Source organism: Artemia sp. Qi Xiang Cuo, chromosome 3, assembly GCF_049724085.1.
Source record: "Artemia sp. Qi Xiang Cuo chromosome 3, ASM4972408v1, whole genome shotgun sequence".
NCBI lineage: Eukaryota > Metazoa > Arthropoda > Branchiopoda > Anostraca > Artemiidae > Artemia > Artemia sp. Qi Xiang Cuo.
In genome coordinates this window covers 26,723,296-26,750,274 of record NC_142796.1, presented here as the reverse complement: position 1 = coordinate 26,750,274, position 26,979 = coordinate 26,723,296, and the positions used below count along the sequence as shown (strand labels likewise).

Sequence of the window (26,979 nt, the reverse complement as noted above, 5' to 3'; positions counted from 1 at the left end):
CTACCGTTATAAAGCTGCATGCTACCGAAAATTTGTATACAAGGTTCTTTGTATGGATTTGATATTACTCATGAAGCCGGTCTTCTCTTCCAGTTTTAATCGCTGTTTGCCTAGAGAAAGATTCACATCTTTATTGCGAATATCTGTGGACTCTTTAAAAAATTATCAGGTTTTAGATTTACTTTTTTTAAAGTATCAGATCTTAGTCCTACTCGCGCAAAACTGCTTCCAGTTTTTTCAAAGCAAGATTCAATATTAGAGTCATAGGAAGATTTGAACTATAAAAGAAAAAAAACCTGATACATTTTATCCGTTATTTTGAAACTTCCTTCCCAATCTCCACGTTTTCTAAAATTTTGACCCCTTTGACCAGAAGAAAACCTGGTGACTTCCTGTATGCTAGATCTAAAAAAAAAATATTTGAAATTGTACTAAAAAATGTTGTTTGTCACTAGATTGTGATCTAGAGCGCTTTGTTTAATGCTTGTTTAGTTCGCAATCGACCTTCTTACGAAAAATTCAGTTTGCTACAGCATGGTTTTATTTTGACTAATGCCACGAAAGCTCAGGGACTCAAGTTTCACAGTCAAAGACGAATAGAGTTAGAACAGTGGAATAATTCTGTTGAGCAATGGAGAAATAGCAAAGCAAACGACTCCAATTGTGCATTTCAAGTGCGAAGGGATCACTTATTGGACGACGATTTAGCTAATGTAAGTAAAGGTAATTTATGAAAAATTTATAGTAGACTTTTCTCAAATGCCTTTCGCTTTAATTTCGTTTTACAAAAAATCCGATTATCTATCTGAACTTTTTAATAGAATGGATTGTTTCAAGTTTTTAAGTTATAGACCGAGACAGCTTATGCTTAGGCACTATTAAAGCGCACGAGCAGCTGCAAACTGCAAAGTAAAAGTAATTACAAAACCAGTGGGTTGTTTGGGTCCTGTCTTCTCTGTAGATCAAAACCTGTCGATCATTCCGAGGGAAGTGACCACTTCAAACCTTTGATCCAGCACAATGGAGGTTTGCCGGATCATCACTGTAGGAGAGTTTCTGCTTTTCTATTGCTTTTGGTTGTTGACTTTACGAGAACTTTCAGTTTCTAGTTGAAGCAGCTCCTCCGATGCTTCTACAACCACCCCTTCTAACTGAAGTAGCAGGGGAAAAATAACTCAAGATTCAATGTGCTATTTAGTAAAAATTTTGAAATTTGTAATCGGTTTAGAACCATAGAAAACGCGGTGACATATTTGTTCCTTAAAATATATGTAGTTAATACAAAATCAATGGTTATTACTATTTCTGCAAAAATACTACCGATTATTTATCATTATAGAGTTGAAATGGAAATACTACAGAAAAAAGAAACAACAAGTAGAATAATTCAATTCAATTAATTCAATTCTTCAATTATTACATAACTAGACTTAAGCGCTAGAAATCCCAAGAAGCATAGCTTGTGGAGGACCTCATATCAAACAAAAAATCCTTACAAAACAGGACAAATCAGGGAGGAAAAAAAAATACAACAATAGCTCGAAAATATAACCACAATACGAGAGAAAAAAAACAAGTGCTACACAATAACCTTATACTTAAATTTCTTCAAACTGAAAATTTCCTGTTATTTAAATAAATTCCAAACCGTAAATAATAATATTACACAACAGGGTTCTACAGAAGGGAAGTTTTTTATAGAAGTCAGTGGAATGAAACTTTAGATAAATATTTCGACCCTATATCAAAGGGTCATCGTCAGCAAAACAAATGAAGAAAAAATCGTTAAAACTAAAAAAAAATTTCAAAACAGCCTAGCGTCATTACTTCAAGGAAGTTCAACAAGGACTGGTAAATCAAGCGAAGTGAAAAAGACAGTTCGTTCAAATGGGATAAGAAACACTTACAGAGAAGCTCTTTAAGCTAATCTTGCCTTTTTGGCAGCCAGCCTAAAAGGTCTATCCGTAACAGGTTGAACGCAATTGTTTACTGTTCTTTTAATATAATTAGTTAAATCATTTCTAATTAAATTTATATATAAGGCATTAAGCGAATATTCCCCCAAGTCTCTATTTAAAGAAATATTACTATATATTTTGATTTCAATTTCAATCGCCTATTTAACCATCTATTTTATGCCTAAATCATTGCTAATAAGAGAAGTTTCTTCAAAAAGCATTTTATAGCTAGGATTATCATAGATATGACTGCTTAAAGTAGAATCAAAAGAAATGTTTTTACTATTAGAATGTAAAACTTTAGTTATATCATCTTTGCGTTGTTGTAGGCATTTTTCTAAATTTCGATGGTTGAACTTTGCTAGGGTTGAATGATGCTAGGGCTGTTTTGATTTTTTTTTTAGTTTTAACGATTGAACTTTAATGTGAGTTCTTTTATATTTTTTTCTTCATTTGTTTTGCTGAGGACGGCCAAACCATTTTATCACCCATACCATGGTCCGAACAACCTTATCTTCTTTTTTTTTCTTTTTTTCCCTTGTCTGGATCATGGTGAAAACAACAAAAACTACATAAATCGACTGATATTAACTTTTGATCAGTCCTTAAGATTGTACTAAGTTGTTCTAACACCTGCTACCTATTATGGGAAAGGAACAAGTTAACAGAGTATAATTTCTAAAAATATCCTTTAAATAAACCATAAGTTTCCGAGCTCTTGCCGATGAACGGACTTTATTTAGCAAGTAGAAGTATACCCTAAGGCTTACATTTAAATTAGTTTAAAATCATTGGATATAGGGTCAAAATATTCATTCAAAGTTGCGTTCCACTGTCTTATATAAAAAATTTCCCTATTGGCATGCTTGTTGTTTATGATGGAAATGCAGTGTGGTCTTCGTCGCTATTTACTACAGAAAAGTTCAGTGAATCTTTATTGAAGGTAGGGGAACCCTCAAACCTGAAAAGTAACATTTTTATTGCAGGAATGTCAAGCTTTTCGTAAAGGTCCGTCAGATTATAGAGTAAGATATAACTTACTCTATTTGCAGTCTTCTATTTACATACTATGTACGGATTCTTGTTGTTGGAATGTATCCTCAGGTACCTGGTAGCGAAAGGCCGAGATAATCTCTTAGTAGGCTGTGGGTTCGAACACTGAAACGGCAAGACCTGCCCATCAAAGATTCACTGACTATACGCAGAAGGTATAAAGGTACAGTTTATATTTATATTTCATACTTCTGACAATCTGTACGTGACAATACTCAAATTTTAGTTCCCCTGAAACTCGCCAGGATTACTTGTGAAAGCTACTGTTGAACTTAGGAATTCTACATGACGGTGCGACTAGAAGTACGACTTTATTCTAATGTGATTATATTTAAGGCTTAAGAACTTAAATTAATTTGTCCTAAAATAGCTTTTTTTTTTATTTGCACCTGGTTCCTTTTGTTATCTTCCTAGTTGTATGTCGAAGGGAGAGACAGGCATGTATGCATGATATTTTTTTCAAGGGCCAACAACATTTGTTTTTTTTTGGGGGGGGGGCTCAATAGTAAAAAAAAGATATTTTGGGGGTCCTCAGCGCTAGACCCCAAGGCCTCTATCCCCAAAATTACATCCCTGGGAGGATAGCTCCTATCTTACTTCAAAAATAGTTCGAAAATGAAATTTAAAGCTTAAAGTCATGAAATTACCTGTAGGGTTTGAATGGATGGGGGCATTCCCCGTGAACAGGTTTTACCTCATTTTGCCCTGTCCCATATGGCAATTTTAAGACTGTGTCCCAAAGATCTGTTTAGTTGTTTCAGATACTTGTACCACGAGGTTAATCTTATAATCTGTTGTATACTGTTTACCCATTCTTTGGCTTCTACCGAAGTTTGGGTCATTTATTAGGGGCTTCGAGTCTTCTACTGCCCGTTAAACAAAAGTTTAATCATGTAACATTTGGTGCTATCTCAAATGAATTAGCCTAAGCAATTGTTCTTTTTTGGCTACGGCTGCCTTTTGCAGGTGTTTCAGTAACCCAGAACAATTGGTTCTTCAACTATCATTGTCTGACTGATAATATGTATCCACATAGTCAAAAAAATAAATAAGGAATCACAAAATGACAGAGTCTGAATAATTGACCTCAAGGTAGAAAGAAAAATGAAACCCAAATGAGGCTTAGAGCATGAAAGTTGAAAATTCATTATACTCTATCCCAGTTGCTTAACTAATGACCGTCGCAGTAGTGATATGTCTAAGGATAAGAAATGTACTGTTTTCTGCGGATACGGATGCAGCAATCTATTTTGGGCTGGACAGTGTCGATTGGAAAAACCTCATGGAAATTAGAATTTCTTTATTGTACCTAACAAATGCATAGCACTGGGTTCGCATTTTTAAAATCAGAGGCAACGCTAAAGCGTTGCCTATAGTAAAGGCCGTAAGGCTCTAACGTTTTATTATTATTATTTAATTTTTTTTTGCCAGAGACACTTCATATGGAAGGGGTTGTCGTAGAAACTTCAAAGGGGGCTCATTCGCTTGGAAATCGAGAGTTCTAGTGCCCTTTTTAAAGATCAAAAGTGATTGGAAGGCAACTAACACCCCTTCCACGCCCACCAGTTCCCCAAACACATCCAATCAAAATTTTGAGATAGCAATTTTGTTCTACGTAGTTGGTCTCCAGATAGAAATGATGTTTTTGAGGAGAATACTCCCCCCCAGCTCTCAGGGCAAGGGTTGTAAGTTATGCCCTGGGGGCATATAAGGTTTTTATAGAAAGCTTTGTCATAGAAACTGAAAAAAGGACTCATTCGATTAAAAATTCAAAGGGCTAGTGCCTTTTTTAATAGTCGGAAGTGATTGGAGGGCAACTCACCCCCCTCTCACGTCCACCTTTTCCCCAAACACGTCCAATCTAAATTTTAAGATAGCCATTTTGTTTAACGTAGTTGAAAGTTCTGGAAATTATGTATTTACGGATAACAACCCCCCCCCCCCCCAGCCCTCAGGGCACGGGTTGTAAGTTATGCCCTGGGAATATATAAGCTTTATATAGAAAATGTTGTCGTAGAAACTTCAAAGAGGGCTAATTCGATTGAAAATTTAAATGGCTAGTGCCCTTTTTCATAGTCGAAAGGAATTGGAAGGCAACTAACACCCCTTCCACGCCCACCATTTCCCCAAACACATCCCAAAACAAATGTTTATATAGCCATTTTTTTTAACGTGGCTGAAGGTTCCGGTAATTATTTATTTGAGCATGACACCCCCCCCCCCCCAAGGTCTTTAGAGCAAGGGTTATAAGTTGTGACGCAGTAGGTTTTAGACTTTTACAGTGAGAGAAGGAGGCAATACCCAAACTTTTGTTTGTAGGGATTTTGTTCGTTTCAAGCTTGATTTGCATATTCAATTTAAGTTTCACTCGTTTTAAGATTTATTATTTATTTAGATTAATATCTATTGTATGTTATTTTGTATTGATTGTTTATTTAATTTCTGTTCGTTTTAAGTTTCATCTATACTTAAATAGCAAAATATTTTATTTTTTTTTCGTTTTAAGCTTGATTTTCCTATTCAATCTAAGCATTTCTCGCCTTAAGATCTATTTATTCATTTATATTAATACTTTTTGTATGTTTATTCCCATGATTGTTTATTTAATCTCTGTTCGTTTTGGGTTTCATTTATTCTTTAATAGTAATTTCTGGTCGTTTTGAGTTTTAATTTTAACAGGTATTTGTATCTGCTTAGCTTAAGTTTAAAATGGACTTTAATTTTCTTTGAAAAACATTTTTTTTTAAAGTTTTTTTAATTAATAACGAAAAAGGTCAATATTGAAAGAATAAATAATATTCCCTCCAGATGCAACCTCAAAATATTTTGTTTTCTTCTTCTTTTGTTAATTTGTGTGATTGCTTAGTTTGTGTTAGCCATTAAAAAAAGCAGCATCTCACAATATTGCTTATCCACCACAAGTCTCATTATCCGTCACCCTACCTGGGTAGGTGGCCGGCGTTTACCCCCCCCCTCCCTGGCGATTTCCCCCTGGAAAATATCCCCTCGTGGAAAATGCCCCCGTAAAATACCCTCCGCAGAAAATACCCCCCCCTCCGAGGAACCCCTCCCCCGGCAAATACCCCCGTGGAACCCCCCCCCTTGTGGAAAATAAGGCTTTCCAAATTTGAGACTTTCATTTGAATTATATTGTTTTAATTTCCATAGGGGGAAGGAATTTTGGTACTTGTGTATTATGCGTCACTCACTCAAGTTTACGCTGTGTAAAATTCGAGAACACATAGTTTTTTTGTTAGTTTCTTCGTTACTTTAGAAATAAATTTGGGCCATAGATTTGCACATTAGGGGAGAGGGGTAAAGTATAGCGAGTCTGCGTGCAAAATGTTTTTGGTACAATTATTCTGCATATTAGATAGACAGATAGATAAGCGTATTTTAAAGCCAAATGAACACAGTAAAATAACATCAATGAAACGCAAAATAACATAAACTTTGATCAGCGATCATCACAAAACACTTAAATGAAACACTACATTAACCTAATAATAGTACTTAATACTTGGAAAAACCGTCATTAAAAAAAAACACTTAAAACTTGAAAAAAACACTTAAATGATTTTTTTTTTCAGTTAACAAAATTTCCAGATTTCTCGCTATTCCTCTGTAATTATTTAGTGGCCATATACATAAAAAGAATTTTTGTCTGACTTTACTTCAAACTGTCTAAATACTTTACCCCCCCCCCCTTATGTATAGCGCAAATTATATATTTGCCATATATTCTGTCACTTGCCTTTGTCTTGTCTCGTGCTAAGCTAAAAAAAAAAAACTAACGAAAAAACCGGTTGGTTCTCGAGTTTTACACAGTGTAAACTTGAGTGGCGCATAGCCTAATACACAAGTACCAAAATTCCTTCCTCCTACGGAAATTAAAAAAAATAAAACTCAAATAGAATTCTCAAATTTGGAAAGCCTTATTTTCATGGGGGTAAGGGGGGGGGGGTAAACGCCTAGAACCCCTAGGCAAGTTCTGATTTCCACGTGCATAATCGTGTAACTCTAAAGCCTGGGTCATGTGAACATATATTGGTTTCGGCATGATTAAAGTCCCCTTGTCCTGTATTTTATGGAATTTACCCGTCACTAATGTAGGATTTCTTCCTTAATTATTGTCCCCGGCTATGTCACAGGAATTGTAATCCGTAAACGCTGCCAGGCAAGCGCAAATTCAAGGAGATTGAACTAGTATCTGACTAATTTATTTCAGCTGGTTAAGGGTTTCTTTTTTGCCACTCTAGTACATGAGGCTGTATTGGCACAATGATGTTGATGTTTTAAATGTTTTTTTTTGTTTATTTTTTTTTTTTGCAGGTAGAAATTATTGCAGCCGAAAGACCCGGTGATTTAAAAAAAAAACTGTGCGTCCATTATGTTGGAGAACGAGGAATAGATAACGGGGGTCTCTCAAAAGATTTCTTTCGGCTAGTAACGGAACTTTTATAATGCGTAGATTATTCGAATAATGTGCCCACGTGTCATTGTTTGTCATTTTTTCTTCTTCCTTTAGCTTATAATGAAATCATATTAAATTCCACCTTGCGTATAAATTCGCACGTTTACAGATTATAATTACTTAACGCAGTTTTTCCAAACTATCAAACTTTGTTTAACTCAAAAGTCTCTAACTTTCTTGGCTACTGTATGGTTGTGTTAAAATGGAAAATATTGGGCATAGCTAGTGCTGTAAAGTAGCCATAAAACAGATACTTGTTGATTGATATTAGATACAATATGGTGCTTGTCAGGAAATATAGGGCAGAATTGATGTATTAGACTTGTCTTAAGTCTTTTCTGCTGCTGCCCTTGTTTTTTATGGCTTTTTAGAATATCTAAGGAAAAAAAGAATATGCATTATTTAATTTAGTTACGGCACATTTCCAACAGCTCTCCCTCCTAGCCTACGTATGCCTCAAGCACGTACGCTGGGGTCGATTTTGGGAGTGGTTACACCATTTACGCAAGGGTCTAGGAAGAAGAAAAAAGCTTTGCCCCTGGAAAATGACCAATAACCCCCTAAAAATCTACTTCTTTTGATTCCTTCCACCCTTAGACCTTTTGAAGGGATGCAGGCGGAACCCCCCCCTACTCCTAAAAACAGTGACAAATAACAGCCTTAAAATATACTTTTTATCCTTTCTCCCCCACCCCTTGTGCTTAGCCTTTGTGTAATCATCTTTTCTCATTATTTGATCCCTGTTTATTTTGACTGATTAGTTTTAATTATTTTATTAGGGAAACACAAGTTTATTGAGGCTTTAAGTTTTAAATCCTTAAAATGAGAGCTGTGATAAGTAAAAAAGATATTATTTTTTTTAATGAGTCTGCTTTTTATTTCTGTAACCATGATCTTGGTTCAATTTAAGCTCCATATAATTTGTTTATATGTTTTTTTGGATTTGTGCCCCCACCCAAATGTTACCCCTTGTCTCACTCTTTCTGTTTCCCAAATATAAGTTTTTGCCTGTATGATTTTCTTTACTGCTTTAGAATAACTTCAAAACTATTAAAACTAAACAAAAAATATCTGTGGAGAGTACTGAATTCACAACAAGTTTAAAATGAATAACAAAATGGGGTTTCACCTAGAATATCGGGAGCTAGTGGCCTGCATTGACTGATATTCCTTTTCCTTTTTAGATTAATTGTTTTTCTCCTGCGTAATTGACTTGTGTAATTGCAAGAAACGGGATTATTACACGATTCTTCTAAAACTGTTTCTTATTTAAGAAATCCAATTTTAATTCACTCAGTTACCATAGTTGTATCAGGCACCTGGCATCACTGTCAGTTACAGTTGAGCTTCGGTACAACTGAAAAGTAGTTTTTAAATGAATGATTATTTGATTAGTTGGTTGTATTCCTGCTAGATACCATGATTTTAAACTAATTTAAATGTAAGCCTTAGGGTATACTTCTACTTGCTAAATAAAGTCCGTTCATCGGCAAGAGCTCGGAAACTTATGGTTTATTTAAAGGATATTTTTAGAAATTATACTCTGTTAACTTGTTCCTTTCCCATAATAGGTAGCAGGTGTTAGAACAACTTAGTACAATCTTAAGGACTGATCAAAAGTTAATATCAGTCGATTTATGTAGTTTTTGTTGTTTCCACCATGATCCAGACAAGGGAATAAAAGAAAAAAAACGATAAGGTTGTTCGGACCATGGTATGGGTGATAAAATGGTTTGGCCGTCCTCAGCAAAACAAATGAAGAAAAAAAAAATATAAAAGAACTCACATTAAAGTTCAGTCGTTAAAACTAAAAAAAAATTCAAAACAGCCATAGCATCATTCAACCCTAGCAAAGTTCAACCATCGAAATTTAGGAAAACGCCTACAACAACGCAAAGATGACAAAACTAAAGCTTTAAATTCTAATAGTACAAACATTTCTTTTGATTCTGCTTTGAGCAGTCATACCTTTGATAATCCTAGCCATAAAATACTTTTTGAAGAAACTTCTCTTACTAGCAATGATTTAGGCATAAAACAGGTTGTTCAAGAAGCAATTGAAATTAAAATCAAAATATTTAGTAATACTTCTATAAATAGGGATTTGGGGGAATATTCGCTTAATGCCTTATATATAAATTTAATTAGAAATGATTTAACTAATTATATTAAAAGAACAGTCAACAATCGCGCTCAACCTGTTACGGATAGACCTTCTAATCTGGCTGTCAAAAAGGCAAGATTAGCTTTAAGAGCTTGTATGTAAATGTTTCTTATCCCATTTGAATGAACTGTCTTTTTTCACTTTGCTTGATTTACTAGCTCTGGTTGAACTTCCTTGAAGTAATGATGCTAGGGCTGTTTTGATTTTTTTTTTTTAGTTTTAACGATTCTTTCTTCATTTGTTTTGCTGAGGACGGCCTTTTGATGTAGGGTTGAAACATTTACCTAAAGTTCCGTTCCACTGTCGTAAAAAAATTTCCCTATTCTTCTACTTGTTGTTTATTTTTTCTGTAGTATTTCCATTTCATCTCTGTAATGATAAATAATCAGTAGTATTTTTGCAGAAATAGTAATAACCATTGATTTTGTATTAACTACATATATTTTAAGGAACAAATATGTCACCGCGTTTCCTATGGTTCTAAACCGATTACAAATTTCAAAATTTTTATCAAATAGCACATTGAATCTTGAGTTATTTTTCCCCTGCTACTTCAGTTAGAAGGGGTGGTTGTAGAAGCATCGGAGGAGCTGCTTCAACTAGAAACTGAAAGTTTTCGTAAAGTCAACAACCAAAAGCAATAGAAAAGCAGAAACCCTCCTACAGTGATGATCCGGCAAACCTCCATTGTGCTGGATCAAAGGTTTGAAGTGGTCACTTCCCTCGGAATGATCGACAGGTTTTGATCTACAGAGAAGACAGGACCCAAACAGCCCCCAGGTTTTTTAAGTACTTTTGCTTTGCAGTTTGCAGCTGCTCGTGCGCTTTAATAGTGCCTAAGCATAAGCTGTCTCTGTCTATAACTTAAAAACTTGAAACAATACATTCTATTAAAAAGTTCAGATAGATAATCGAATTTTTGTAAAACGAAATTAAAGCGAAAGGCATTTGAGAAAGGTCTACTATAAATTTCTCATGAATTACCTTTACTTACATTAGCTAAAGCGTCGTCTAATAAATGATCCCTTCGCACTTGAAATGCGCAATTGGGGTCGTTTGCTTTGCTGTTTCTCCATTGCTCAATAGAATTATTCCGCTGTTCTAACTTCATTCGTCCTTGACTGTCAAACTTGAGTACCTGAACTTTCGTGGCATTAGTTAAAATAAAACCATGCTGTAGCAAACTGAATTTTTCATAAGAAGGTCGATTGCGAACTGACAAAAAGTTCGAAAGTTCTTGGTCCATTTTTACTGTTTTACTTAAAAGCTCAATGTGAAATTCCGAGAATGGGATTTTCCCCTTTCTGCTTACATTTACTGATATGCCAAGCTCCTTACCAAGGTATAATGGAGAAAGAATTTATGAAAAAAAACGTGTCGAGACTTAAGCTAGGCCAGAGTTTGTTTCTGACAAAAAACAAGCATTAAACAGAGCGCTCTAGATCACTCTAGTGACAAACAAAATTTGTTTAGTATAATTTCAAATATGATTTCTGTTTTTTAGATGTAGCCTACAGGAAGTCCCCAGATTTTCCCAGGGAGGAAGTTGGGAAGGAAGTTTCAAAATAACGGATAAAATCTATCAGTTTTTATTGATTGTCTATCAGATTGTAAATCTAAAACCTGATAATTTTTTAAAGAGTCGACAGATATTCGCAATAAAGATGTGAATCTTTCTCTAGGCAAACAGCGATTAAAACTGGAAGAGAAGACCGGCTTTATGGGTAATATCAAATCCATTCAAAGAACCTTATATACAAATTTTGGTAGCATGCTGCTTTATAACGGTTGCACAATTCTTTTCATATTCAGGTGGTTCGTTGTCCAGGGATGTCAGTGAAAATCCAGGAAAATAGCTTAAACTAAATATTTAAATGAAATCTTTGGTATCACAAGTATTTTCTTAATCTCATTTGAATTAAACAACACTATTTGGCTTTATCATTAATCCTCTTTTAAATAAAATTAAATAAATAAAAGTAGAGATCAATGGATATCTCGTCTGCTTTTGGTTGTGTATTGTTTCCAACATGGAGATAAAATAAGTACAAATCATGGTGCATTTCTTTTGCTCATGATACTGTATCAGTCACCAAATGTTTCTCAGGAAGCTGCCAACATTTCGGGGACAGAACTTCGACCGGAGAGCCTCCTATAACGTTCAGGCGTGCACGTGGAAGCCAAAGAGGCTTTCAAGTCTATTAGTCAAAATAAGTCTACATAATGAAACGTCATCACAGATAATGAGGGCATAGCCACGAGGAAAAAAACTGACGATTTTATGGTTATTCATTCAAAATTCTAAACAATATCAAAATTTTAGTCACCAGAGTATCTGCCAAATGAGTTTGGTGGATCTCAGCCAAAGTTAGTTAAAGGCAACAGTTTTTATCTTAAGAACACCTACACAGAACTAAATTCATAGTTGTGTCTTTTTGCAACTAGCTCCTTATCAGATCCCTATGGATGGAAGTGTTTGCTTGATTTGAACTTTGTGGGGCGACAGATTCGTTCTAGCTATCCATACAAAGGGCTTATCAGATCTCAAATAAATTGGACAAGAACCAGCATCTAAGAATGTCATTACGCCTTTTGATGGCGCAATCCTAGTCCAAAAACCACTATGGCTTGTATTGCTGCAAAACCATGACCCATGAGTTTAGCCACAAATAACCTTAAATGTAGCTACCTTATTCTGCCCTTTAAACCACTTCTTCAAATTACCGGTATTGGAGATGAGAGTTCTCAGGCCTACTATGGTTACACAACCATTCAGATTAAAAACCTTTGCATGATTCCAATTAGCACAAGGTGTAAAGTGCTTATGTTTGTGTTAAAAGATTGACGGGGGTTTTGGAGGGGATTCTGGGCCACTTTGGTTGACTAATCATACCGATTGAAAATCCCTGTGTGATTCCGGGTCAAATAAGGCGCAAAATGTCTACCTTTCTGCGAAAAAGTTGATAGAGACAAGGGGTTATGGGAGGGCAGACCCCCATTAGTGCTTCTAGTCTGTTTTCAAACCAAATCAGGACTTTCACGCCAAATTCCCTCAAATGAAGAAGTGGCTTAGGGAAAGAGCAATGCTTTCCAACTGAGGAGACCCTCAAAGAAAGCATCAAAGGTCACTTCAAATCATTTGCTGTAGCATTTTATGATGATAGTGCTGCAAAAATTTTTCACCAATATGACATATACCTCAATCAGGATGACTATGCGGAGAAGTAACGTGGATTTTGTAGTATTTTTGGTAATAAAATACTTTTTCATATTTTGTTAGAATTACCTGTTGTTCAGAACGTCCAGCAGCTCTGATTGAAGCTCTGATTGCCGGCAGCTCAGGCAATTTCTGATTGGCCAATTCACGGTTTTGGATTTTATATGTCTCCGAGGTTGAGCCATTGCTTGGTTATTTAATTGTTGTGTATTAAATTGAAAAATTCAACAATAAAAGATTACAACCTTTGGGATATAAGTGAACCTCCTGAACTAGTATTTTTATCACCGATAAGAGTTTCAGTTTATCCAAGGACCCTCCTTCTGAAATTGTATGGAAGATTTACCTTTAGGCTAACTGGTTGAGTTTAAAATCCCCCCATGTATTTTAATTTTATCTATGCCTCTTGTTTGTAATTTTATAAAGCATGCCCCTAATGCCTTTGTAATCGCTGGTGACTTTAACCAATCAAAGAAACCATCAAAGCTCACTTCGAATCATTTGCTGTAACATTTTATGATGATAGTGCTACAAACATTTTTGACCAATATGACATATACCTCAATCAGGATGATTATGCGGAGAAGTAACGGTGATTGTGTAGTATTTTTGGTAATAAAATCATTTTTTATATTTTGTTAGAATTACCTGTTGTTCAGAACGTCGGGCAGCTCTTGGAAAAACATAGCAGTCTTCGTAGTCTTCAACAGTAGCTGTGGGGCAGCTCTCTAAAATATTGGCGAAATATAACATCTTCAGCATTTTAATACAAGCAATAATGTTCTTGTTGGGCATGTTGTTGTATAATAAACACAAACTTATAAATTGTTGCAAGGTCCCAACAAGTTTACTCAAGTACTTTGGTAGTTGATTAGCGAAAAATTTCACAAGCGAAATAGCAGCAGTAGGACATAACAAAAGAACAATCTTGGCAATCGCTGGTACAGCCAGATCCAAAAGCTTATCGTCACGAAAATATTGTAAATCACAAAGAATCACAATGATGTTTAATACATTAGGGACCTCAAGGGCACCGGCAGTGCGTCGAAGATCTGCCACTAGAGTATCACTCAAGAGGGAAATACCGTTGGCCAATGCTCCTCCAAGTACATCAGGTATTTGTTTCTTCTCAATCTCAATCTGCTTTAGGCATCTGTAGGAACGACGAAGAGATGCTAAGTCAACTGGAAAATTTTTTCATTTCAATCATTATGTTTCATATATTGTTACACACAAGGCCCCAATCGAGGGTCTAAGACTATAGCAGTTTTCAGAAGTTTTAGTATATATTTCATCTGCAATGTACAAAGTTAAATTTGTCCCATATTGATGTCAGCCCCCCCCCCCCCACCTTAGAAAAATTTAGAATCTTACATTTTCCTCATAATTTCATTATTATTATTTTTTCGTATAAATCACGTTTCTTTATGTTTGAATTTCGCACCTCTACAAAATAACTCCACGCGTATATACCACGCAAATATCATCAAATTATTTTAACTGATGATATTTATAAAAGCTATACAACCAAATAAGAAATATATATTTTATTCATTTACTTGTGACATTTATCTATGTTGGCATTTAACATTTATTAAGTATTTGCTGGCAAAATTATACAGAAAATAAGAGAAATTAAAGAAAAAATTTAAACATTTTATTGGTTTTTCCGTTGTATGCACCCAGTGCTTGTCATTCTTTGTCACATTTTTCTTAATAAAAAAAACTTTATAAAGCATATAAAGTATGAAATTAATTTTTCATCATTGTAATTTTTCTTCAGCCTAACATAAAATACTTTTCATTGTATGTTCCTAAGCAAGCATTTTAACTACGAATATTAAAGAAAAGGGAATAGGGCAGGTCTGAATATGAATAGAATATTGCTTTTGATCTACTACCTCCATTTGAAAATTACATTGTGACGGCATAAAAATATTGGCCCAGTCTTGGCTCTCGATGGCCCTCCTTATAGTCTCAACTTCATAAATCAGAAGTTTTAGATTATCGAGGAGCAAAGAAAAATTAAACATATTTTAGTGCATCATTTAGTGTAAAATAACTGCTTGTTTTTTCCCTTTTTTTAGCCAAAAGTAATGTTAAGGAGCCAATCAAACTTATTCTTAAACAGTAAACCCATATCTGATTTGAACTCAAAGACGTTTCGCAAAACAAGACCTACTTAAGACAAGTAATGAAACCCTAAACACAATAGCTGTCTTCTAATTGATTAGATTAAACAGGCGGTGCTAGGCCAGCTTAAATTCCCTGATCCAAGAAAAGAGGATTTTACGCAGGGGAAAGACGTACACCTGATTGTTTTCCCGTCTGAAGTACCTTTACTTGCATGGACTACGTGACTTTTGAGGAACGAATGCGCAACTGAGCGGCATAGCTTTCTTCACAACTGGAAGGCATAATGTATGGTCTTTGATAATTTTAAATCAATAGGTTATCTCAGAGTTTTTTATCAAATGCAAATTGGTTCTCAATGGGGCAAAATTCTAATTTGGTGCCACAAAATAGTGGAAAACGCCACTTACCCTGGCATAATCTTTATGGCCACTTTAAAATAGCTCTAAAACTCTTGATTTCTATTTAAACGATTCATTTTCTGGTCTTCTAGGACTATGATTTTGATTTCGAACGGAAGTCAAAAGTTCTAGTGCCCTTTTTAAGTAACCAAAAAAATTGGAGGGCAACTAGACCCCCTCCGACGCTCATTTTTTCCAAAGTTACTAGATCCAAATTTTGAGATAGCCATTTTGTTCAGCATAGTCGAAAAATCTAATAACTATGTCTTCAGGTGTAAAATGACCCGACACAGTCCCCGGGGGAGGGCTGCAAGTTGTGAACTTTGCCCATTGTTTACATATAGTATTTGTTATTGGGAAGTATACAGTCATTTTATTGGGGGGGGGGGGTGTTTGGGGCGGATTTCTAAGAGAAGAATATTCCTTTGGGAGGGAAATTTCGGATGAGTGAATATTCTAGGGGAAATGCTAAACTGGGGAGGTTTTGACAGAATTAACATACGAAATTCTTTTTAATTGTCTTACATTCTCTTTGCCAAATTTTTTATATGAAGATGTTCTGGGGGGAATAGACGGGGGCTTTTTTCCGTGTGTTTTGTTTTCTGGGAAATAATTTCTACCGAAGGGGGCATTTATAGAGTAACCGAGAAAACGATTATGTATTAAGTTCTTTTACAGAGAAGGGGGGATTCTCAGCGAGGAAGGAACTGTCTGGAGGGAATTTTACGGGGGGTGCACTTTACGTTGCACGACATTTCATGCCCCCAGGGCATAACCTAAAACCCTTATCCTGAGGGCTGTGGGGGAGTGTCCTTCTCAAAAACATATTTTCTATCTGGAAATCAACTACGCTAAATAAAATGGCTATTTTAAAATTTGATTGGATGTGTTTGGGGGAATGATGGGCGTGGGGGGGGGGCTAGTTGCCTTCCAATCACTTTCAACTATTAAAAAAGGGCAGTGGCCCTTTGAATTTCCAACCAAATGAGCCTTTTATGAAGTTTCTACGACAACGCCTTCTATAACAACCTTATATGCCCCCAGGGCATAACTTAAAACCTTTACCCTGAGGGTGGTGGGGGACTCTCCTCCTCAAAAACATATTTTTTATCTGGAAATCAACTACGCTGAACAAAATGGCCATCTCAAAATTTGGATTGGATGTGTTTGGGGGAATGATGGGCGTGTGGGGGGGCTAGTTGCCCTCCAATCAATGAGCCTGTTTCGAAGTTTCTACGACAGTGCCTTCTGTGTTTGGGGGAATGATTGACATGGGGGGTGGGGTGGCGCGCCTAGTTGTCCTCCAATCACTTTCGACTATTAAAAAGGGCACTAGAACTCGCAATTGCCAATCGAATGAGCCCCTTTTGAAGTTTCTACAACGACCCCTTCCATATGGAGTGCCCTGCTCTAAAGGAAAACAAATAGTACATTGTGCCAACATCGTTCTTATATGCCCTCAGGACATAACTTAAAACCCTTGACCCGAGGGTTGTGGGGGAGTTTCCTCCTCAAAAACATATTTTCTATCTGGAAATCAACTACGCTGAACAAAATGACTATCTCAAAACTTTGATTGGATGTGTTTGGGGGAACAATGGTTGTGGAGGGGGACTAGTTGCCCTCCAACCACTTTCGACTATTAAAAAGGGCACTAGCCACTCCAATTTCCAATCGAATTAGCCCTTTTCGAAGTTTCTACGACAACTCCTTCGATACGAAGTCCCCGGGTATGGAGGAAAAAAACATATTGTGCCTACATCGTTCTTTACTTAGGCAGCGCTAGCGTGCTGGCTATGATTTTTTTTTTTTCTCCAGAGGCACTTCATGAGGAAGGAGTCGTCGTAGAAACTTCAAATGTGGCTCATTCGAATGGAAATCTTGAGTTCTAGTGCCCTTTTAAGGGTCAAAAGTGATTGGATGGCAACTTCCCCCCCCCCCCCTGCCCACGCCTATCATTCCCCTAAACACATCCAATAAAAATTTTGAGATTGCCATTTTGTTCAGCATAGTTGATTTCAAGATAGAAAATGTTTTTGAGAAGGACAGTCCCCCACAACCTGGGCAAGGATTTTAAGTTATGCCCGGGGGCCATATAAGAACGATGTTGGCACAATGTATTATTTATTATTTTTCCCTTTAGAGCAGGGCACTTCATATTGAAGAAGTTGTCGTAGATACTTTGAAAAGGGCTTATTCAATTGGAAATTGGAGTGGCTCGTGCCCTTTTTAATAGTCGAAAGTGGTTAAAAGACAACTAACACTCCTTTCACGCCCACTATTTCCCTAAACACATCCAATCAAAATTTTGAGATAGCCATTTTGTTCAGCGTAGTTGATTTCAAGATAGAAATTATGTTTTTGAGGAGGATACTCCCCCACAGCATTCAGGGCAAGGGTTGTAAGTTATGCCCTGGGGGCATATAAGGTTTTTATAGAAGGTGTTGTTGTAGAAACTTCAAAAAAGGCTCATTCGATTGGAAATTCAAAGAGCTAGTGTCATTTTAATAGTCGGAAGTGGTTGGACGGCAACTAACCCCCTCTTACGCCCACATTTTCCCCAAACACATCCAGTCAAAATTTTTATATAGCCATTTTTTTCTGAGAGGATTAAGTCTTTGAGGATGACAACCCCACCATAGGCCTCAGGGCAAGGGTTGTAAGTTATGCCCTGGGGGAAGACAAGGTTATTTATAGACAGTGTTGTCGTAGAAACTTCAGAAAGGGCTCATTCGATTGGAAATTTTAATGGCTAGTTTCTTTTTTAATAGTCGAAAGTGATTCAAAGGCAACTGACACCTCTTCCACGCCCACCATTTCACCAAACAAATCCAATCAAAATTTTGATATAACCATTTTGTTTAACGTAGTTGAAAGTTCTGGAAATTATATGTTTGAGCTGGACATTCCCCCCACAGTCTTCAGGAGCAAGGGTTGTAAGTTATGCCCTGTGGGCATATATGGTTCTTATGGAAGAAATGCTCGTATAAACTTCAAAGAGGGCTCATTTGATTGGATATTGAACGTTCTAGTTCGTTTTTTAAGCATCAATAGATATTGGAGGGTAGCCAACCTCTTCCCCTCCCCCAACCTCTTTTTACAAATGCATCCAATTAAATTTTAAAGATAGCTATTTTGTTAAAAATAGTTCAAAGATCATAGAGCAAAAATTCCGGCGTCGACACAACCCCCCAGGGACCGGGGGCAGGCGTTGTCAGTTATGCCCCGGGGGATATATGGGTTTTATGGAAGGGATGCTCGTTTTAACTTCAAAGAACGCTTATTTAATTGGAATGTGAAAGTTCTAGTTCACTTTTAAAGAGTCAAAAGAGATTGAAGGACACCTAGCCAGCCCCCCCCCCTCCACGCCCTTTTTTCCTCAAACCCATCCGATAAAAACTTTGAAATAGCTTTTTTTAAAAATAGTTCAAAGACCATGTAACGAAGACTCCGAGGTTGACACAGCCCCCCAGACCCCGAGGGCAGGTGGTGTAAGCTCTGCCTTGGGGGAATATATGGTCCTTATTGAAGGAATGCTCGTATAAACTTAGAGATATAGCTAGTTTATTTATTAGAGTCAAAAGAGATTGGAGGGCAACTAGCCCCCCCCCCACGCCCCTTTACTGAAAACTATTTGCGTCTTGAACAGTCTTGGAAAGTATAAACAACATCAAATTGAATATTTAATGTATAATGATATTAATTTTTGAAAGATCCATCAGTTAAAGAATTTCTTTCACAGTATTTGTATTTTCATTTTCAATTCTGTAAGAACTGGACAAGAAAATATTTGTAATATAATTCGTTTTCAGTTAAGCGACAAATACGCAGTAGGCTTTTGGTTTTTATTTACAGTTAGGAAAGGGGGCAGTATTCAAACACTTGTTTGTAGTGAAACTATATTTGTCTTTAACAACTTTAAAAGAGCTAATAAATTAAATTGAATATTTGATGTATAATGATATCAATTGCTGAAAGCTCATCAGTTCAAAATGTTGCTATAGTTTTAATGTTTATTTTCAATATTAAGTACAAAAGAAAATATCTGTCTTAAAATTTGTTTTCAGTGAAGCGCCAATGATGCAGTAGGTCTTAGGCTTTTACAGTAAGGGAAGGTCTTACCCAAACTCTTGTTTGTAATGATTTTTGTTTGTTTCAAGCTTGATTTGCATATTTAATTTAAGTTGCATTCATTTTAAGCTTTATTTATTAATTTACATTAATATCTATTGTATGTTTGTTTGCATTGATTGTTTATTTAATTTCTGTTTTTTTTAAAGTTTCATTTATACTTCAACAGGAAAATATTTTTTTTCGTTTTAAACTTTATTTTCATATTCAATCTAAGCATTATTCGCTTTAAGATCTATTTATTCACTTATATTATTACTTGTTGTATGTTTTTGATATGATTGCTTATTTAATTTCTGTTCGTTTTGGGTTTCATTTATTGTTTAATAGTAATTTTTGGTCGTTTGTTAGTTTGAATTTTAAAAGATATTTGTATCTGCTGACCTTATGTTTAAAATGGCCTTTACTTTTCTTTGAAAACTAATTTTTCGGAGTTTTTTTTAATTACTTTAACAAAAATAGCCAGAAACTTGACATTTAACAGAAACAATGCTGTCTATAAACAAATTTTTTTGACATTGCTGTGCTTCAGCATGAGTTTCAAAAATGAACAAAACCTATTAAAAAACCGAGAAATATGTTAGAAAAAGTGGAAAGCACTGAAATAAGAGATTACCTGTATGCAAAATGTGTTAATTATATATTTTATGTATATTACAAAGAAAGAATTTTTTTCTTAAAATGTTTCCTTCTCTACAAGTCCATCTCTAAGCATATGATTTTTTTTTTTAAGAATATCCATTGGTCACCTTCCCCTAAAAACTGTTGCTTCATAAAACGGTCTAATCGCTTTTATTGGCAGTAAAAATTTGAAGTGTTCTTCAACTTAGGAGTAGACAATTCCTTCAAGACAGCTGTGCTATAAAGGAACAACAACAACTATGTGGTATCGAGACAATTAATTGAAATAATCAAAGAGAGCATGAGGTCAGAGAACATAGCAGTAGGTCAGATGAGATTAAGCCTATATCAAAAATTCAATTTGCACTCTGTTAAAAAGATAATTAACCACTTAATGGGCAACTTGGTCCAATAGTAAACAAAATTCTTAAGAAAAGGATTTTTGATAACAATTCATGAATCTAAAGAATTGGCGTTTAATGCAGATTCCAAATATATAAAAGTCATTAAATTTAATTTTACCCATAACAAAATATGAACCTGCGAAAATTTGATTGATTTTAAAAAAGAGGAAATAATCTCTAAAAAGGGAAGTAATCAAAATGAAAATCCTACCATCTGCTTCACAATATTAGAGCACTCTGTTTTAGAGGCTTTCCCTCTACAACAGTTTGGAATTTTGTATTTTTGCACAAAGAAAGATCACGTGTATGTTTTTTCTCCAGGGTCATTGTATAATTGTCTTTTTTTCTTCAGCAGTGACTTCACTAAAAATCATAGCTGCAGCAGTAGAGGCAGCCTAGTAAGGAAAGACCCTTATGCCATAGTTACTGATAATTTAAGAACTTAAAAAAAACAGCTGCCAAGTCTGGAACATCATTAGTTTGAAGCTGATTCAACAATGCTAGCAATTATTTTAATTAGTCTTAATACAAGTATTTTAGCAAAAACTTATTATAGTATTTTTGGGGTTCACAGCATAAATACCCACAAAATGGTATGGAATTGAAATTGAAGCTGCACAATTAGAATCACCATAGCCAAAAACGATATCTCGGAGAATTTTAATCCCATCTTATTTTTCACATAGGAAGTAGTGACGTCCTTTTGTTTTTTTGTTTTTTTTTTTGTGTGTTTAAAGAAGGGTTCATATAATAAATGAGTTACATCCTGAGTGTTTGCAAAAGAAGGAGAAGAATTTTGCTTTCTAATCAAATCTGATATTTTAAATTTTATTATTATTATATAATGGGATAGGTCTAAGGCTGATTTGCTACATATTTTCTAACTAGATGTAAAACCTGGTTTTATCAACGCTACGTCTAACTGCATTTTGAATTAAATCCAATTCTTTTGAGTATGACACAACTTAAACCCTAGTTGCACTGTTGGTCTTAATTTAAAAAAGAGATCAGAATTGAACCGTGATCGACAGTCATGGAGTTGTGAACTACTTGGAAATAGTTGTAGCAGCAGTAGTAGCAGTATGCGCATAGCTCCTTTGGTATCTTTAACAACCCCTTAAACAAATGCTAAAAATTTCAGCTTAATACATACCATCAACCATTCCTGAAACTTTTTTGATGCGTTCGCTTAACAACCTGTGTTGGCATAGTGTGTTCCGATTTACTTCAATACAGTTTCTATATATCCCAAATTTTCCCCTTAATATCCTTAGTTTTAATAGCTGTAATAGTAGTAGCTGTAGAACTATTTGTAGTAGCCTAAGCTTTATTGGCAGTAGTAGCAGTAGAAGTAGTAATAATGGTAAGAGCAGCAGCAGTATGAGTAGAAGCATTAGTATTAGGATGAAGTATTCTCTTTTGGTTAGTTCAACATCCCTCACAACAAGCCGTGTTATTTTCAACCTCACACACCCAACTGTCCTTAAGATATTGTCACCTCTCTCATTGTTGTTAATAGGCAATCTAAAAATATTGGTACAGTAAGGGTTAAACAGAAGATTTTTAACAATCGACAATGCCTCCTTTGATAACGCTTTCTGTCAAGAGGAGGCTAAATGATAGTCTGGAGAGAGGTTTGGTACATGAGCCATCCTCTTGTCTTGAAGTTTATGCCTAAGCTTCTAAATAAGATTTAATGTATAGTGTATCAATTATTGTCCCCAGAAATCCCATAGAGTGGAGTGGGGAGACTCAATTCTATTGCTAAAGTATATCTTCATAGCTCTTGTTTCCTCCAATATCATACTCAGTCCGCAAAGCCTATGAAAAAGGTTGAATTGGCATAAATACACAATTAAAAATTTTTAAAGTTGTGAACTTAGTTCTTTGGAATAGGAAATCATAAGTTCTTTTAGATACGTTATGCTAAAAAGATCCATAATTCTCAATAAGTCTTGCGTTTATGTCCTTCTTGTATGTTTACAAAATAAAATTTGTATTTATGTGCAGAGAAAGGGAAAATTTGTTGGGATCATTAAATTTTGTTTTTAAGTAAAGTGCTATATCTTATAATTTTGCTTTTTGACTTAGGATCTATTGTATTTTTATTCTTTTATGCATTAGTAAGCCTAACTACTATTGTGTCTATTATATTTTTCTTCTTTCTAGGCTTCCTAATGCTGTTACATACTTTAATGTCCTCCTCCTAGCATACAGGTCAAAGGAGAAGCTAAAGGACAAACTTCTGAAAGCCATATTGTATGCTGATTGCTTTGGACTATACTGATCTCAGTGTTCTGTTCCTCCTTTGTCTGTATTAGCAGTGATTCATTTATTAAATTCTTATGCTTTTACTCTTATGTTCAATTCTTACGTTCTAGTCAGGGCGCCAGATTCTGTATCGTGCACCCACCGATGCCGGAAGGTACAAAAATGCTGAGGACGGATCCTAAGTTAGTCGACCATGCTGAAAACGAATATTGTAGGGCGCATGTTCGCCGTTGGGGTGTTTCTGAGATATAGGCCAAATTTAGCCTATAACTAAGTGTTATTCAAGATTTTTTTTTTTGCGAGTTCTTGGGTTGAGGAATCCGGCGTAATGTTATATCAATCAAAAGAGGAGATCTAGATCTACAAGAATATTATTTTTAAATTGAAAAAAACACAATTTTTTTCTCTATTTACTGCAGTTTCAAAATAAGTGCTGTAAAATTCGACTAATAGCTCAAAGAAAGGCTAAATACTCGAAATTTCTTCAAGGTAACAAACTTTTTTCATATTAGAAAATAAAGTTGATTCAATTCCGTACAATTTGAGCGACAAAATATATAAATTGTTATTATTTTTAAAAGGTCTGCGAATTTTTTTTGTAGTGTCAAAGAAACTAGCCGTGTCGTGAAAATGGACATAGTTTATTTTATCTTCAAAGGGTAGGATTACTTTAAACTTTCTAACTGTTTAAAAAATTTCTTTTACTTAAAAATAAAAATTGGTTTAAAAAAAATGTTGACTAAAAAAAGTGTTTTTTTAGAATGGACGAATATGTTTTCTGGTGCACTAAGGGGTCTGCAATTACCTTTTTGGGACCTGATTTGCCACTGATACGACTGAGCTATTTACTACATGGAAGAATTCTGCTTCACAGATGGATTCAGTCGGCACACTGGAATTGTCTTACTCAGCCTGCCCGTAAAATTGGGTAATAGTAACTGATTAGGAACCTGTTGTTATTAAAAGTAAAAGGTATCAAATAAAACTTCCAAAAATATTCCTCATTTTCTTCTTCCGAGAATTCAGATGGGGCAAGGTAAGACTCCCTGTATGCCCTCCTCGTTCCACGGCAGGATCATAAGCTGCAGCATCCTATCATTTTTGAGCAGCTAAAGTCTTTCCTACATCTTCTGCTTTTGCATCTGCAGTAAGCTTCCAGGCTTGACGCTTCTTTACAGCTTGATCCGACAGCATCTACTCCCTCTTCAGCCATCTTCCATCCATGCAGGAGTGAATCTGGAACGCTTGGCTAATGCCTGTACTAACGACAAGATTATCCATGTAGTGAATACGGCTCTTCGTATGCATGGCTCGAAGGTTTCGTCAGAAGGTGGCAGTCTTCTCACATCTTGTTTCTGGCACCAAATGTAAGCTCTTACGCTGGCCAGTGAATTGAATCTGGCCTGTTTACCGTACATTTCAATGACCAGGGATTTTGACAGGTTGGAAACTTCTCTAAACGCGTTGACTGAAAGCTTCCCTTCTGCATCCTTGATCCGGTCCATCACAGACACCATATTTGAGGCAAAAGTTGGAGACGCCGCAATGTTTAAGAAAGAAGCTTTCCCGACGCCGAAGAAAAAGTTCGTTGTGTCACATCCTGACAGACAGTGCACGAATGGTAATATAATCTGCTCCTTTTTGGACAAGTCGACTCCATCCGTCAGCTCTTGTACTGGGATAATGTAAGTCGTGAACTTCAAGAAAAGTTTGCTCAGTCTCTCAGCTTGAAGCTCTTCAAAAAATGAACGCAGGCTACTGCCACGTCTGTGTCGTTGGCATGCACAACGATGCTGTACTTGGCATGGCTAGTGAACGGCTAGTGTACTTGGCATGTGTCATAAGGCGTTGGTCAGCCTCTTCGTGGCTGGAGGAAAAGCATTCCTCGTAGTCACAGTGTTCTGGTAAATTTGGACTGCAGCTGCGCTTGACCAGAGACACTTTGAATCTCTCCTTGAACCCACCTGAGACAAAAAGGCTGAGTGTGTTCGGAAGCTGATCACCCATCTGCTCCCCGGTTCCATACAAAATTTTGAGGAGCCGGCTTTTTGGCGCTTTGCTTGCAAGTACGGCATCCCATTCTTCAAGAAAATAGCTCGAACCACTACTGCTGCCATCTTCTTTGGACCCCATACGCACAAACTTCTCTTAAGTGGTTTGCTGAACGCTGTTCATAGCAACGATTAAACTCTCGGCAGAAATTTTCTCGCGAAGAAAAAAGATGTTAGAATGTCCCGGCAGCGAAATGACGCTCAGAAAAATTCCGTAATGCTGTAAAAGTCTTCTCTTCAAGCGGGTTGACTGATAGTTTCTTCTGATTTTTGGGACTGTTCTAGACAAGATTGAAACAAATGATGCGCGCAGTTGACAGAGTGTCACCGTCTTTCCTTTCAGTAAACCTTGTTCGTATTCCTTAATAAGTTCCAAAAAGCACTTCTCGTGCGTCCGTTTCACCGGCTGGGAACTTGCCTTTTTCATAAACTGTAGTAAGCACACGTTGTGGTACTGAACATCAATTGCTACCATGTCAATGGTACAACCGAGGCCATTGTCCAAACGGAAGAACACATCCGGGAATTCTTCTCTGAGCTGCGTAGCGGCTTTATAAATGTTGTCTGCCCTAGCATTTTTAGCAACTTTTATCAGCGGTACTTTCTGTCTGCTAACTATCTTCTGTGTTTTCCAAAAAATGACTCATTTCTGACGGTATTCAAATTCTGGTGCAAAAAGGAGCCTTGAGGATATGCTTGTATTGGGTTCGTTCACTGGCTGATTGGGTACAAGTCTGTACAAATCCTTCCGACATGATGGATGCCATATCAAAGTCTTCTAATTCAGTTGCAAGGTCGGCAGAGTGATCACTGCGAAGCCGTGATGCACATTTTTGAGGATTGCAACATTCTTCACCCTGCAGAGAAAATCTTCTGTCACATCCTGGCAAATCACACACTTGCTGTAGTTGACTGATAATCTTGATTTTTTACTTGGTGTCAGCTCAAATGGTAGCCGCAGCATATTTTGTGGGACATTCTCTCACGATTTTGCAGAGTCTGTAAAATAAAAGCTAAAGTACGTAAACCATGAATTAATGGACCATCCAAAACTGATACGTCAGCTATATTTTACTAGAGCTGTATTCTTGCACTTGTTTGCATGGGTCCTCTCCAGGCTCAAGCTGGAAAAAGAATTGAAGATGCATCCTTAAATATCTGATTGTATGATTCGTTCCCACAAAATTGAGTTGAGATAAAATGAGACTGAAGAGGACGCTAGCCAAGAAGGGACGGAAAGAGCTCTAATAAAATATAGCTGACGTATCTGTTTTGCATTGTCAAACATGATTGTGAACAATCTAATAATCACCGTCTGTCACATTGACCAATTTTCATGGTTATCTTAGGTAAAGTTATCTTTATCACCACTGAGTTTGTGCATCACCACTGACCTTGACTAAATGTCCTAAATGACTTGACTAAATTGAGGTGTAGAGTAGTGTGGGCGAACTTTCTGAATCTTCGTGATTTTTCTGCCTAAATAACACTAATTAGCTGGTGTTTACCTTTACTTTGACAGTATTACATCCTCACTTCAGGTTCAATGACTTTCAATCTTTCCAGGAACGATCCATGCTACCTGCTGTCACCTGATGAAAATAAAACTTCCCGCTAGGTAGCAGGCTACTAAACAAAATTCCTATTTTCGGGTACACTCGCTAAAAAAGTTGCAGACCCCTCAGACACAATAATTTAAACTTTTTTTCTTAGCTCAATGTGTTCGGAATTGAACGGGCTTTCTTTTTTAATATAAAAAATTACTTTATCTTGAAAAAATTTCGAGTTTTTAGGTTTTCTGTTGGAAATTTGTTGACAAAATCTGAATTTTTTAACTGCAGTAAAAAGTGTACTATTTTTATTCATTTTTTTGCAAACAAAAATCATTTTCGTGTGGCCCCAAGTCACTTCTTTCAATTGATGTAAGAGTACGCTGGATTTGACGAATCTTATCTGTAAAAAAAAATTTAAATCGTCAAACCCCATTATAGGCCAAATTTGGTGTTTTTGGCCTATATCTCAGAAACTTCCCAACGGCGAACATGCGCCCTATGATATTTGTTTTCAGCATGGTCGACCACCCTGGGATCCACCCTTAACA

General features: G+C 36.1%; 1 protein-coding gene and 1 long non-coding RNA gene across 2 annotated transcripts; one reads left to right on the top strand and one right to left on the bottom strand.

Annotated features, from left to right (window-relative positions):
- The first annotated feature begins 499 nt into the window (after positions 1-499).
- LOC148953939 (uncharacterized) lies at positions 500-7,459 on the top strand. The gene is made up of 3 exons (XR_016141556.1): positions 500-713; positions 2,945-3,174; positions 7,344-7,459. It is a non-coding gene; the product is annotated as an uncharacterized LOC148953939 (long non-coding RNA).
- A 1,323-nt stretch (positions 7,460-8,782) lies between these two features.
- On the bottom strand, positions 8,783-15,417 carry LOC148953938 (ubiquitin-protein ligase E3A-like). Its single transcript, XM_089086028.1, has 4 exons — positions 15,410-15,417; positions 13,515-14,019; positions 10,644-10,982; positions 8,783-8,842 (listed from the first exon to the last, which is right to left on the bottom strand). The coding sequence occupies exons 1-4, from the start codon at positions 15,415-15,417 to the stop codon at positions 8,783-8,785; spliced, it is 912 nt and encodes a 303-aa protein (XP_088942154.1).
- Positions 15,418-26,979: the final 11,562 nt, after the last annotated feature.

Excerpts from the sequence above, each read along its gene's own strand:
- LOC148953938 (XM_089086028.1), bottom strand. Across the intron at positions 10,983-13,514 it reads CCCGACGTTCTGAACAACAG|GAGCTTGGCATATCAGTAAA; the intron begins GTAATTCTAACA and ends TACCTTGGTAAG. Across the intron at positions 8,843-10,643 it reads TAGACGACGCTTTAGCTAAT|TTGTACCGAAGCTCAACTGT; the intron begins GTAAGTAAAGGT and ends ACTACTTTTCAG.